Source organism: Columba livia, chromosome Z, assembly GCF_036013475.1.
Source record: "Columba livia isolate bColLiv1 breed racing homer chromosome Z, bColLiv1.pat.W.v2, whole genome shotgun sequence".
Lineage (NCBI taxonomy): Eukaryota > Metazoa > Chordata > Aves > Columbiformes > Columbidae > Columba > Columba livia.
The window spans coordinates 10,357,043-10,371,018 of record NC_088642.1 but is presented as its reverse complement, the minus strand read 5'-3'; the positions used below and the strand labels follow the sequence as shown (position 1 = coordinate 10,371,018).

General features: G+C 41.7%; 1 protein-coding gene across 5 annotated transcripts in view; it reads right to left on the bottom strand.

Moving 5' to 3' along the window:
- The window catches only part of LOC102097415 (protein unc-13 homolog B), a 222,988-nt gene that overhangs the window by 171,236 nt on the left and 37,776 nt on the right, over positions 1–13,976 (bottom strand). For all 5 annotated transcript variants that reach the window (XM_065047131.1, XM_065047133.1, XM_065047136.1 and 2 more), the window contains 2 exons: positions 7,626–7,696; positions 4,474–4,531 (listed from right to left, as the gene is read on the bottom strand). In XM_065047131.1, coding sequence (XP_064903203.1) covers positions 4,474–4,531; positions 7,626–7,696 — 129 coding nt within the window. The remainder of the gene's footprint in view (positions 1–4,473; positions 4,532–7,625; positions 7,697–13,976) is intronic.

Genomic DNA, 13,976 nt, shown 5'->3' with positions numbered 1-13,976 from the left:
TGTGGATGTCACTAGGGGCTTGCTGGGGAGTCGGGGCTTCAGCAGCCAAAGCTCCTCATGGGTGCCATGGAAAGCACCGCAATCTCAGCATCAGTCTGCGCAGAGGAACCTACAAGCTTCGCTGATGCATCAGTGGAATCTGAGCTCCTGGAAAAGAGAACTAATGGGCATGAGGAATGAAACCTCTCAAAGTCAGCCTCTGGTACTTTTGAAATAGTAGTGAATGTGTAGATACTAACAGAACTTTGCCTTACACATTTTGCAGAAATAAGTTTCTTCAAATATTAGTGGGAAAGAAGAGTCAATACAAAAAATTAATCCAGCATCAAATGACACACATTCCTATTAATATAGTATGTGTAACACACTTTGTCAGCTTTTAAGGAGTTAAAAGGCTACATAACTACAAAACAACTGCAGCATTTTTTTTCCTGCATGCATGTGGACACATATACACACTCCAGGAAGCATTTTGGGTTCCTTCTTACTCTCCTGGAGGAGATGCTGTCTTGCTCCTTTCTCTCCAATCTGCTGGCAGACCATGCACAGGCTAGCTTTGGATCAGAAAAGACACTTCTTTTGTTGCATCAACTCACAATCCAGAGCCAAGCAACAAATTTAACTACTTCTGGAGGAAAAAACAAACAAACAAAACAAACCACAAACACCAGAACAGTCCTGGTAGACAGGGAAGTGGAAGAAAAAATACATGCAGAGAAGGAAGGATAAAGCATTCTCAGAAAGATCATCAGTCAAATATATGAGGACAGACAGAGCTGGTTGTTTCAGCGGCACTTAATTTATCTTTTCTGAGAATCATACTGAACAAACCTGCTGTCTTCCAGATTTGTGAGGCCCCCAACAAAAGGTGCAGGGCAGTATTCACAGTAACTGGTATTAACCAAGACTGGCAAATCTTCTCCACAAAGATACAGAATACCATTTTCAACCCAGTTTGCATGGTGTCTGCTTCAAGTCAGAGCTTCGTTTAAAACACTGATAGAGTGACTCTTTTATGGATTATAATGGACTTTTATGTTGCCAGAAATGATCTTGAGTGTACAAGGAAAATAAATCTATAGCTACCACAATAAATAACTTAGAGCTTATTGACTCAATGAATGCCAAAGTAATCAAATAACAGTTTTTCATTCTGCTTTATTTAATGTGAATCTCCAGACAATAAACTTTGTTTTCTTTTTAATTTACATCTAATTTCACATTGCAGGTAAAAGCCAATATGAGAATGCTGCAGTTATCCAACAATGAGGTATCAGGAAATCAAGAATTATGACTACATTTAATAGAAATGCAAACAAAACTGGATCCATGGACGCTATAATGCTCTGCTTATCATTTGGGATCTGTGAAAGTGAAATCAACTGGAAGCACATGATCTTTATGGGGCACACGAAACATATAGGGAAGCATGGAATTTAGGAGGTAAAAATGAAATTACTCAGTACAATGAAAAAAGAGGGAAGAAGTGCCAAAATCAGTAGAGCTTAGAAGAGGCTGAATGGATAACAACAGACCCACCTGCTTCATTTAAGAATAGGTATGAAGCCCAAATCCCTCATTACCTCAGAAACGATGGGTCAGACTCTTCCTAAGAACAAAGCAGCGTTTGAGACTGTGAAACTGGGCCTGAAAGCTTCATAGTCTCTGGAAAAATTAGAGCACCCAGTCTGGGCTGAGATTTCCCACAGTACCATGTCAAGGCAGCAGCCCATGCACGGTCAGAAATGAAAACCCACCCTCGCGGATCAGCTGGTGGCTTTCAGACATGGCCCAGAGTTCTTCCCTCACACCCTGCTCCATCCTTCCCCTCGTCCCAACTCAGGGGAGATCACAGAACCACCTGCACCCACGCAGGAGATGGGGAATTAACCATGAACAAAGGTCGCTTGAGAAAGGGATCAGACATGTATGGATAACATAGGAGCAGAATAGGGAAGAAATATAACCTAATTTTAACACATGGAGACTTGTATTTCCCCATTTAATGAACCTGACCCTGCTGGCTGGAGTAGGGTTTTCTCTAGTTAGGTCAAAGAAGCCAGAAGAGTCTCCTGAGAGCTGCAAGAAGGCTAAACAGGACATCAGCGGCATGCATAGTTATACTGTTATTTCTTAAAATGCAAGCTACACGGAGTGTTTTGTTGTACTTCTGCTGTACGGTGCATCAGGTTTTAAGATAACTTTGTATTTTTTTAGGACTTAGTAAGATATACTCATGGGTCGAAAACTACTCAAACTCAAGAGGTGTTTTTGGTCCTTCCAGACGCCTCGCCTGCTGTCCAGCTGATTGTGTCCTGCTCCAGCAGCAATCACATCTCGTCTAGCACATCGTGATGGAGAATGGGCTGAGTCTAACCAATGTTCTTGAGGGTATTTTTATTATATCTGAAAAGATATCTATCAATTATTTACCCACGCGTTGAGTAAGAACACTTGTTTTAAATCAGACCCCACCCTGCTCCTATGTAAAAGAGGGTTGAGCTCCTGCATCATATGCAAAGGTTACATCAGCTGTCAATAGAGACTCAATCGATGAACCTTCTGGGTTGAATTCTCAGGTTCCAAAGGACTACGATACATTCAGGCAAGCTTACAACTCTTATGCACAGATTGACGCAAGCAGAGTTCATTATTCAAAAGTGCTTCTACATTAAATGTCTATTTTATATTTGTCCATGTAATAGATGTTGAGCACTTGCAGGCAAAAGTACATGCAGTGCCACAAGCTTTACTGAATTACCAGAAAATTATTAAATACATTAGCCACATACTGCTATTAAATATTTAACATCCATCCTAACGACCGCTTTAATACCATGAATGATTAAATTAATTCTTATGCGATATTAATTGTTCGAGCTGGGGCCTTCAATTAATTACTGTAAAAGGTCAGTCTCTAGCAAGATGCAGGCTGTTGACAGGCAACACAAAAAGGGCAGCTGCAGTTCTGCTCTTTACTATGTCTATTTTAATGAGCTGAGCTGGTCCTGCGGGGAAGAACGCGGCTACAAGAGCCTGGAGGATGCGAAAGCACCGCGGTGCAGCAACAGGTGCTGCTGCTTTCCCTACACAGCAGCTTTGCTCCTCGTTCACCCACAGCCCAACACGCAGCAGAGTCAACCAAACCAGCCGCTCCCGAACTGAAGCAAAGTCCAGGGCACACAGCCACGAAAGTCATTTCAGCAAACAACACATTAATTTCTTCAACACTTCGTATCAGACTGTTTCAATTCAATCTTTTGATGCTACAGGTTCTGCATACTGTGCTAGCACAATTTAGTCAAGTATTAGTTTCTCCAACAACACTTCCTACCCGTAGACTTTACAAATAATTTGTAGCCTATTCATTATTTAAAAAAAAAATAATAAAAATAAAAAGCTTTATTCTTTATATACGTGCTTTTTAAAGAAAGGATGACACATTTGGTGTTGCCTAAAGTACCACTGCCAGAATATTTTCATATAGCTTTGTATGTATTCCAGCTATGCAACACCTTCAGATTTCCAAGCCAATGGGTTAATCTCCATGTTTTGTCACAGATGGTTTTAAGAAAACATAATAACATTATACAGATAAATCAATTCTTCTCAAAAAGGTAAAGAGTAATTAACATTTCCTAATATTAACAGTTATGTAGAGATTATGTAATCAGCCTAACGGATAAACTGCCTGCAAAGTGTAATATGCACCTTATAGGACCTGAATTAGAGGATAAAAGATCTGTTTAAATTACAAGATTTGAATTTCGTTAATGTTGCCAAAAGTAGGTAAAACATTCATAAGAGACACGACTGAGCTTTAATCTATTGTATGTCAAAAGCAGTGTTTCAGAAATCTAATTCTGCAGACCATCAGATACAGTATGTCCTACGTTATTTTTCCATCCATATTTTCAGAAGCATAAAAAATGCAAGATAAGATAAGCAGAAATTAGTAAAAATCTTTTTCATCCATCAAGACAGCGTTTAAAAGTAATATCAAATAAATTAGGCACCAAGGACAAACCTCTGGTGCATTTTAAAAGGCTACCAGCAGCACGTCTGCGTCTATTCTCCTCCTCTAAAAATGTTATCAAGAAATCAAAAATAATATTCAACACACGATGTTTAAAGAGTACATAGCCTGACTTAGTTATATGACAAAAATCAGCATTGCCTTACTTGTGTTGATATTACAAGGGTCTGACGATCTAGGTGACTTGGAACACATTCTGTGTTCCTATCGTACATGACGACACAAACAGATTAAAGACTCAATGCCTGATTTCACTTTCTAGCATCTGAAGGGGCACGGCTTTTCCTAACTGATGAAGGTTATCGGCTTCACAGAGATTTAAGTACTTCTAACAAGAAAAAAGTTGTTCAGAGGTATCACTGATAACAAACCAGAGAAGGAAATAAAGTACAACTGAGAGAGTAAAAAACGTTGAGAAGAAATAAAGTCTAACTTACAACACTGGGAGGCAGCACTGGGCAATGGCTTCTTCTGGACTTCCTCCTGAAAGGAATACTAAAGGAGGATAAAAAAAAGGAACACAGAATGATAAGAAAGCAAATAGTAACTTTATGAAACATCATTCAGAGTTCCGCATGCCACACGTAAGAGAAAACATCCCTGGTAGCATCAAAGCATTAAATATTCTCCCTAATATCCATATTCAATCACAGTCCTGTAACTCTGCTCTTTTCTCGTGCCAAAACCAGGCGTTAAAGAGTGCACATCTGGTCAAGGTGAAGTCGGCTTTTACAACAAGCACAGGCCCTGTTGTCAGTTCTGAGACCTCAAATTAGACATCTAAAAGATGTGACTCTCCACACCACAGTGTCGCTGTGATGGGAAGCTCAGAACGGAGAATAAGCCTGTTTATGGGTAGACACTCAAGCACGGCTTCAACAGCTCAAAACTCCTGTGGGCTCACAGCAATGCTGCAGAAGGAGATGGAAGCAGTTAGATAATTAATGTGCCCAGCAGGGTATTAACACAATGTTTGCCCAGCCAGCACTTACAAACTCTTCTGTGATCCACTGTACATCCAAAAATGAAGTACTTTTCATCTCATTTAATACTAAATTAGAGAACATGGAGATATTTCAATTAGCCAGCTTTGACTTTCTACAAAGCTATTTGTTACAGCATCAAAGCGTTCCCTAGGGGAATGCCAGTGGTTTTATTTTGTTATTCTCTTCTGTATTGTATTACATAGAGATACGAGAAAATTGGGACAATTGAGCAAAATAATGAGAACAGTCTTTGCTAGGAAAAAAGTTTCAGCAACAAAGGAAGTGGCAACCTCAGCAACCTGGCGCTGCAACCTGTGCAAAAAAGGGCCACCAGACGGCCTCTCCTTGGATTTGGTGAGGATTAACAACCAGTTCATTACAGGGAAGGTGACAACCTGCAGATTTCTGTTGTGGCTGTCTTTCGATCGGTGCTATTTAAAATGCACAAGTGATCCTGAAAGGCGATCACTCTTCTCATCAGCAAAGTGCCAACTCACTGAGCTAATCAGGATTGTGAGAACAAAAACTGCTGGATCTTACAGCACCGATTTGTTGATAAAGTGGTAAAAGGAGTTCTGTTGACGAGCAACTTCAGCAGCACAGGACAGCAATGGGTTCGGAATTATTACACTCAGAGACGCAAAAATGGATGCAGTTTGTTCTTTTTACGGCATCAGCCCAACAGCTATCAGCAGCCCCCAAAAGAAAACTGAATATTAAGCATTTGTAGGAATAGAGGCTGGAAAGCATTTTTATTACACCATATAAACTCCAAGTGAACGTGCTTCTTGAATAGTGCTGTGCAACTTCAGTCTGTTCATCCATTGTCTCAAACGGAGATAAATGAATTTAATGCACACAAAAGAAGATAAAGGCACAAAGCTGTCCTGCCAAAACACCGCTATGCAGACTAAGACTTTACAGCCTGAAAGCCATGCAAGAAGGTGGGGTCTGTAAAGCTGGGTGTCACAGGGTAGATTAATGAGGATCAGTCATTCAATTTATCCAAATAAATGTGCCTCCAGCTGGTTTCAAAACACAGTATTTGTTTGCTCACAGCAAACAGAACGTTTTTGCAGGCAACACACAATTAAGGTGCCATACTCCTTTGCTACAACATAACTGACCTGTGTGCATTCAAAAGGCACCTGATATCCACACAAGAAAAATCCATCAAGTGCTGTTAAACATAAAGATACTGCCTCTGGCTCTGGAAGTTCCTGAGCTACAAGTCACTGCAAATTAGAGGAATATGCAAGGAAAATATCCCCCCCACTCTAGGTCACTGTCAGACATGGGACAAGATGAACCTTAGGTCAGGCCCCGCACAGGTGTTCTTATTTTCTCACTGGTGACTGGGAACATCCATAATAAATTTGGGATCGTTAGGTTACAAGTACAAAGACATTATTTTGTTACTAGTATGTGATCAAAGCATGCAATTAGCATGCAGATGGATGGCACTCCGGAGAAAGGGGAGTCTTACAAAGCTCAGGATACTGTTCAGCAAGTACCGGTTCAGTGAAGCACTAGAGGGCACCTAAGCTTCACTGAAGGACCTGGCACAGGAGCAGGGAGGCTCCACAGCCCAAACCACAGATTGAGCTCGTCACACATTCCAAGAGGTTCTCAAACATCTAGGAAGACAGGAAAGGTTGCCCTCAAGCAGTTATGTTTCTATACACACTCCAATACCAGTCTGTCCTCAGGCAAACAGAAAACCCACCTTATTTTTCTCCATCTGCACGGTAAACCAAATGACTCACAGAGAGAGCAGAAAAGAACATATGAAGAATTCCAGAACAAAACCCCCCTAAAGTCACTGACAGAACATTTTGGAAGTTATCTTGCTATAAAGAGATCTACTAAGAGTTTAAGCAAGCACCATCTTCCTACTCAATGATGTTGGCATCAACACATGAGGTTTGGGGTTTGTTTGGGTTTTTTTAATGCTAAACTTCTAGCACAGGCATTAACATGTCAAACCTTATTTTGCAAACAGTGTGAACTGTAAAGAAAAGTTTTAATCATGTTACAGTGCCTCTTAAAACAACAAAAAATATGTATCTTGTAGTTAATAGCTGTTTAGCCAAGTACACAGTAGAAAAAACAGGAAACCAAAGCCATAGCAGGCAGGTACAAAATGCATATAAACTGAGCCAATAACAACTGGATTAGGACAAAAGCTCCAACAGTCCTTGGTTCCATGAAAGATTCAGTCTCTTGCTATGTCTTCTTCCCAGAAGCACCTAACTGCAAAAATGTCCTTTTTGACTTATTTTCACAAATGAAGAGAACCTACCGCAGCCTGTCAAAAACAGCTTCACTCTCTTGTGAGGTAATGCGTGGTATTACCTTTCCTTTGAGTGTATGCACTTCAACAAAACAGTTCTTGCTACTTGAGCAGTTCCAGCATGCGGAAGAATGTTCCTCCCCTTTACACTATCAGTAGACTTGAGAAAACAGTTCTGTAAACAGTTCACGAAGACTTGTACATGATGAACATTCAGTAGTTACCTTAATTGCAGGGACCCAATACAGAAAAATAAAAGCAAGTTATAAAGCATTCAGGACTACATTAATCTTTCTATTTACATATTTACCTCATCGTCTCCCAGTGAATTTATTTGTTCTAATTTTCTGGTCCAGTATCTGGCCTCTTCTTCAGGGATATCTATAAAAGAAGAATATGTCACATCATTAACCACACGAATTTGCATTTATCACCAGCAGCATGTAAACAGATCACACCATCCAAAAAAAAAAAAAACAAAAAAACAAAAAAAAAAAAAAACAAAAAAACACCACACACACACAAAAATTAATTTTGAAGTAATATATGAAGTAATACAACTGTCTTATGTTAGTACTCAGAAAATAAACACTCTTAATAGTAACATGGTTCAAGGGCTTACATTGCTTTCTTATTGAAAGCTGATTAACCAAATGCACACTGCACAAAGGTAGGAAAGAGTAAGACAGACTGGTTCAGATTTAATTCAAGTATTAGTTTTATGAAGAGCCACTTCACAGTGATAGTAATACACTTGCTATATGCTTGATAACACATAGCAAGATCAAGAGCCTCTTCTGGAGTCTTTCATAACCTCAAAAGAACAAGACATCTTTTCAATAGCACATCTTACTTACGTACCTGGTGTGACACAAATTAAATACCAAAAAATAATAATAGTGTCTTGTTTTCCTTCGCAGGCAATAGGCCAGATCTTTTGAGGTAATGAACAGTGTTACAGGCAGTCATATCACATGAAAACATGCTCCTATTTATACACCACACTGCAACTCCATTGTGAAATGATTCACAATAACCCTTCTACCTTCTAGAAGATTTACTGACAGCAAGTAGCAAGTATTACCACCTTTATTTTGGTGACTATTTTCTGTTCCACACTTTGAAATAATATAACGTCCTAATGGTTTGAAGGGAACACAGACTTCTGCCACTCAAAATTTCATCTGTCAAAGTGCACCCTTAGAGGTGCAGATGAACTGCTGTGGAAAGCTCAACACAAGACAAGTTACGTACAAGCAGTGCTTAAGGAATACAGCAAGAGATGCACGGCACCAAGGGAAATAACGCACTGGAAGAAAAAACATTAGTTAGGCTCCAGTCCAGAAGAAATAGCTAATTTATTCAGGGATGGGGAGCTGTAAAAATATTGGAAAGAAAAGCTTGAGGTTGGGTTTGGTGCTTTCTGTTTGGTCTTTTTTGCCTCCAAGAAAGAACAATGACTACTGAAATTTGGCTATTTGTGGCCTGAAACAGCAGCGAAGCAGAAGCTCCAGAGCTCATACAGGCAGGAAGCAGAAGGACTGCTTCAGCAAGACTCACCATCCCCAATGCTGACTAATGAGGATGAGTATAATACTAGTTCAGCTCGTTTTCCCATCTCTTGTTACTCTTTACATGCTGAGGTGCCTCCTAAGGAGCCAAGATGTTTACACCTAACAAGTTTGTTTTCCTGCAATGAACTGCACCCTGTGAACACGGATGCAATTATATGCTAAGCAAGAATGGGACAAGTAGGCTGGGATGGTCTCCTGATGAAAGGTGGCTCTAAAAATTACAGCCACTTTCACTTCTGAGACCATCATCTTATGAAGCCAGTGACCCAAAAACATCAGGAGATGATAGTGGCCAATGTACCAGAACACAAACCACTTCCAATGAGGACAAGGAACACACCAGATCTAGTGGAATTTTAAGTTTCAGAAGTATTTCTGTGGACTACAAATGAAAGTCTACACCTTTCTACGAGAAACACTGTATTTTTACACAACTAGTTTCAGTCTGACAAGAGGGATAAAACAGGTCCCACCTGAAAAAGTTTCAGAGAACTGGAAACTTAGTACCTGGCTCTAGAAAACATGCATTAAATAGAAAAAAGACAACCTATTTCTCCTAGCTTGAAGAGAGTCAGCAAAGTAATTTATTTTAACCATGATATACAGAGCCAGTTTCTCTTTCTGATGTACAATACATTGCTTTGTTGTTATATGCTCTTAGAAAACAAGGTAAGGGAAACGTGAGAGAGTCTTCCACAATCACATTTGTAGAAAAACATACATGCTTTTGATCATCAGGGCTGTGGATCACGGCTGCACAGATTTATTAAATGAGCTCTACACAAATTAGAAATGGCACTCAAAGGAAATCTGGACAGAATTGATATGGAAAGAGGACAACAATTAACTGATGGGCTATCGGCATCCGACCTGATATGATTTAGGTAGAAAAATGCCAACAAGGCCCTGAATCAATCCAAATGTTAAAGCCTATGGAATGTTGTCTTTGAAAGCTATCACTTCTCTAAAAAGATTAAGAAAAACTCATGAACTGATAACTAAAGGTCAGAGTCAAAACAACTCAAGTCTGGAGCCTGCAATCAAGACTAAAGAGATCTGGGAGGGATGAAGCAATGGATTACCATCAGCACTGCAGGAACTGCAGTTGTCTCGGGGTAGGCTGCAACACTTTCCCACAGACCATGGCTTAGCAGCGTGCCCAGAAGCCAAGGAGCACCATGTGTCTCTTGGAAACAAGACAGGAACAACAAATCCAAGGTGCCCATTACAAAAATGGAGCTATCAGATTTTTAGTGCAGGAGTGCTGCTATTCTGTTGAAACAGCTTCTTATGCAATTCAGAGATAAAAATCTGCTGCTGTCTAGATAGTTGCTACTTTAAGGACACCTTCTTGATCTTAAGAGAAACTTGTCATTAATTCTAATGCCAGTACAGCTATTGCACAGCAAACCTTAAACAAGAAGCAACTGACCTATGAACTTTAGTCAAGTTACCTGCTCAGAAGAATAAATGCGTGGAAAGACAATTCTCAATTTTTTGAGGAAGGAGTTTATAACTATTTTTTAATCTCACCGTCCATTTGTGTCGCACCTCAGTCAGCTGTTTTGGTGAAGCTGGTTATACGAAATGCAGAGAATGGAAATCACTAGCTCAGAGGCCACAGGCTGACTGCTTGCAAGGCCACATCCATGGGCCAGCTCCTACACCACTGCTCAGCTTTGATTACAAGTCCAAGTTACTCTACTGCATTAACTTTTACATACAAGAAGCTGAACTAGTCCAAACAGAGGCCATCTGATGCCAGCTCAGGACTCTGCTGACATCTAAGGAGGTTTATATTGGAAATTAGGAAAAAATTCTTCAGAGAAAGGGTTGTCAGGCATTGGAACAGGCTGCCCAGGGAAGTGGTTGAGTCATCATCCCTGGAGGTATTTAAAAGGCATTTAGATGAGGTTATTAAGGACATGGTTTAGTGCTAGAGTTAGGTTAGGTTATGGTTGGACTAAATGATCCTGAAGGTCTCTTCCAGCTGGAATGATTCTATGATTCTATCCAGCCTGGCAAACAGGAGAAGCAAGGCCACACGTCAGTGAAACAAAACTGCTGAATAAGAACAGACAGAAGATGGACAGATCTGTTCACTCACTTTTGGGGCTTCTTAATTTGATACCACCATGGAAGAGGTTGCAAGCTTTATTGTCCCTGCTCCTACTGCCATCTCCAACTGGAAGCTGTAACCCCCATCTTCTCTGGGTGTCAGGGAGCAGTGAGGTCTGATTGCTCCCTGAACAAGGGGAGATCTCAGGGCTGGCATGGCAGGGGACTTGCCAGCCAGGGCCCCATCTTACAGTACCCAAGCCAGGTGAGCAGGGCAGGACTGGAGATCATGGCCAGGTTCAACCAGGGGCCCAGATCAGCAAGCTGGTCCATAGTGACAAGGTATGTCTGAGGTCAAGCCTGGAAGTCAGTCCCCACCTGGACCTGGATATATTGGGTTCATAAGGACAGAGGCAGCTGTAGCTGAGGTGGGGAATCAGTGACTCCCACAGCATCGCCCCGGAGTGAAGGCTCAGAGCTGAGGGGGAGCCCTGGGCCCATGAGCAGGGGGTGTGGGTGGAGGTCCCAGGTGAGGCTGCACGGTGCTGTTAAGGCTGTGAAGAGCCTCCAGGGCCCTGGCGCCTTGACACTCTGCATCACCACAGAAATGGGGACAACGCAATATGGAGTCTGCATCAGACTGAGGAAGGAATCAGGGAATTTACTGCATCTGTACAGACCACTCACAGTTAGGCCCCTCTCAGTACCTAAACATGACAGTATTCCCACTTAAGAGATCTCTACCTTGGCAATAACCAGGCATTTCAGCCCTAAAGCTTTTTTCCACCTCAGGCTTGGTGGTCCTTGCTCTACTCCTTGCACATCACCTTGTGTCACCTGAGTTTTTCACAGACAGCAAGTCCTCGGCTGGGGCATACCCCAGGTATGCACAGGTGAGAACAAGCACTGGAAGTAAAAGAGATACCCTCTCTCTCTCCCCGCTTTCCTGCAAGCCTTCATCTGGCTTCCTTTCTTCCCAGCCCCAGTTTCTTCCCTTTCAAGAGGTACAAGAATCTTGACAAGTTTCTACCAAAATAATGTTCATGCAGAGCTGAGCACTTCTCTTTACATCTGTGAAGTTCCCAAGACAATAAAACAACAAAGCACATTTACTCCACCTGAAGGCTGGATGTAGATCAGCATGCTCCCAGCCTGGCAGTGGTGAGAACACTAAAAGCGTTTCACTCCAATTAGCTAGTAGAAACATCCTGGCACAGACCCAAAGTGCTATGGCTTGTGAGTCAAAAGCATTTTTGAGTATTCCTCCTGTGAGGGACTTGCACATAGCCACCGCACCTCTGAAAACAGGGGGACAGAGTAAGACTTCTTTTAAACAGCATGATCTTACACTCAAAAAGCAGCATCTCGGTAAGTCTGTGCCAGCACACATTCATTACATCAAGACAACAACAGCAAGACTGTCTTTTCCCTAGCAGCAAACTTTCTAAACCAACCAAGAAGAAAAACTGTCTTCCTTCCTTGATATGCCTTTCTCCTGAGAAGAAGCAGATACGATCAGTGGAGAAAGCTGCTCCAGGCTGTCTTCACTAACAACTACTTCCTCCCATCAAGAAAGCAGTTTATTGTTGTTTGTTTTTAAAATACTACCAAGCATTAAAATGCTTTGCACCCTAGGGGGTTAATATCAACTCTCACTAACACTTCACATTTCAAATGCTTATGCTATGCTGCACTTGTACAGAAGAGGATTTTCAGGCATTCTATTTCTGCAAGATTGAACATTGAAGAATACAGGACTGGCAGAGAACGTAAGACAGTCTGGTCCCCAGCACCACAGCCCATCACACACTGGTGCTCACTGCAGAAGAGCCCAGAGACCTGCACTCTCCCTGTACAACACAAGCTAATGTCACACTAACAACACTGGTGAACACAAAGCAAGAGCAGCATCTGGAGCATGCAATGGGACACATGGAGCATCTATCACAGCCACCATAGATGTTCTTTGTCCCATCAAAAATCTGGGCATTAGCTAAGTTTAAGTCCTGTATGATTTCAGGAAAGGTTATTTTTACATCACCAGGAGCAGCGACAACAACTCTCACCAGACACTGATAGGAAATAATTGCTTCTCAACCTCAAGCCTGGTAGACACTAAAAACCAACTTCATATGGAGAGGAAAGAGGGGAAAAAAGATACGCGCAACACAACAACAACAACAACAACATGCAAACCTCTTAAGTTGCCTTCATCAGGTACTACCACTAGCAGCATCAGCACATTCTGCATTTATTTCAGCTTTAGCTCCTGCCAGTATCCAGAGTGCCAGGAGAAGACATACCAGGGAGGAAGAATCCTGGATGTATCAGGTGGAAGCAGAAGCAGCAAACTAATCCAGGATAAACATTGTGCAAATAACAAATCAGTTTCTAAATCTCTTTACATATACAGTCATGTTTTACACCAAGGACTTCAGCTTTGTTGGGTTTCGTATTTATTTATTATCTCTTAGGTATCTGTGTGTATCACCTAACCTAAATGAAACAGAGCAGTCAGAAGTGATAGAAGCAGAACATCCAAACAGAATAACACACTATTTCCTTAGAACTGCTATCCCAGACAGCCGTTTTTTACCAGATTTGGAAAGCAGCACAAGCTGCACGTGTGCAGACATCCCGCTCTGGTTGTCATGTATCTACAATAGCCAGGAGATCTTCACCTGGGAAACAAAACGTGATACACAACACTCCTGAGTGTCCCTGCAAACATGCTGTTATTGAAATGTTACATCTACAGCAACACAGTTGCTGACTTAAGAACTTCCACAGCAGATCAATGATCCACGTAGTTCTCAGGGTAGGTTTAAAGCAGCAGTTCCCAGCTGGTGTGACACCACACGTGGGGCACTACACTCCCACACCGCAACCTCCCCCTTAGAGGGAAACCAGCTTCCACACCCACCAGCAGAGATGCAGAGGCAGGGCTGTGATCAGAGCCACCTCCATGCGTCCCTCCGAGCCTCACAGCAGCTCAAGGGCAGGGAGACCGAGACTAATGCAACTTGCAG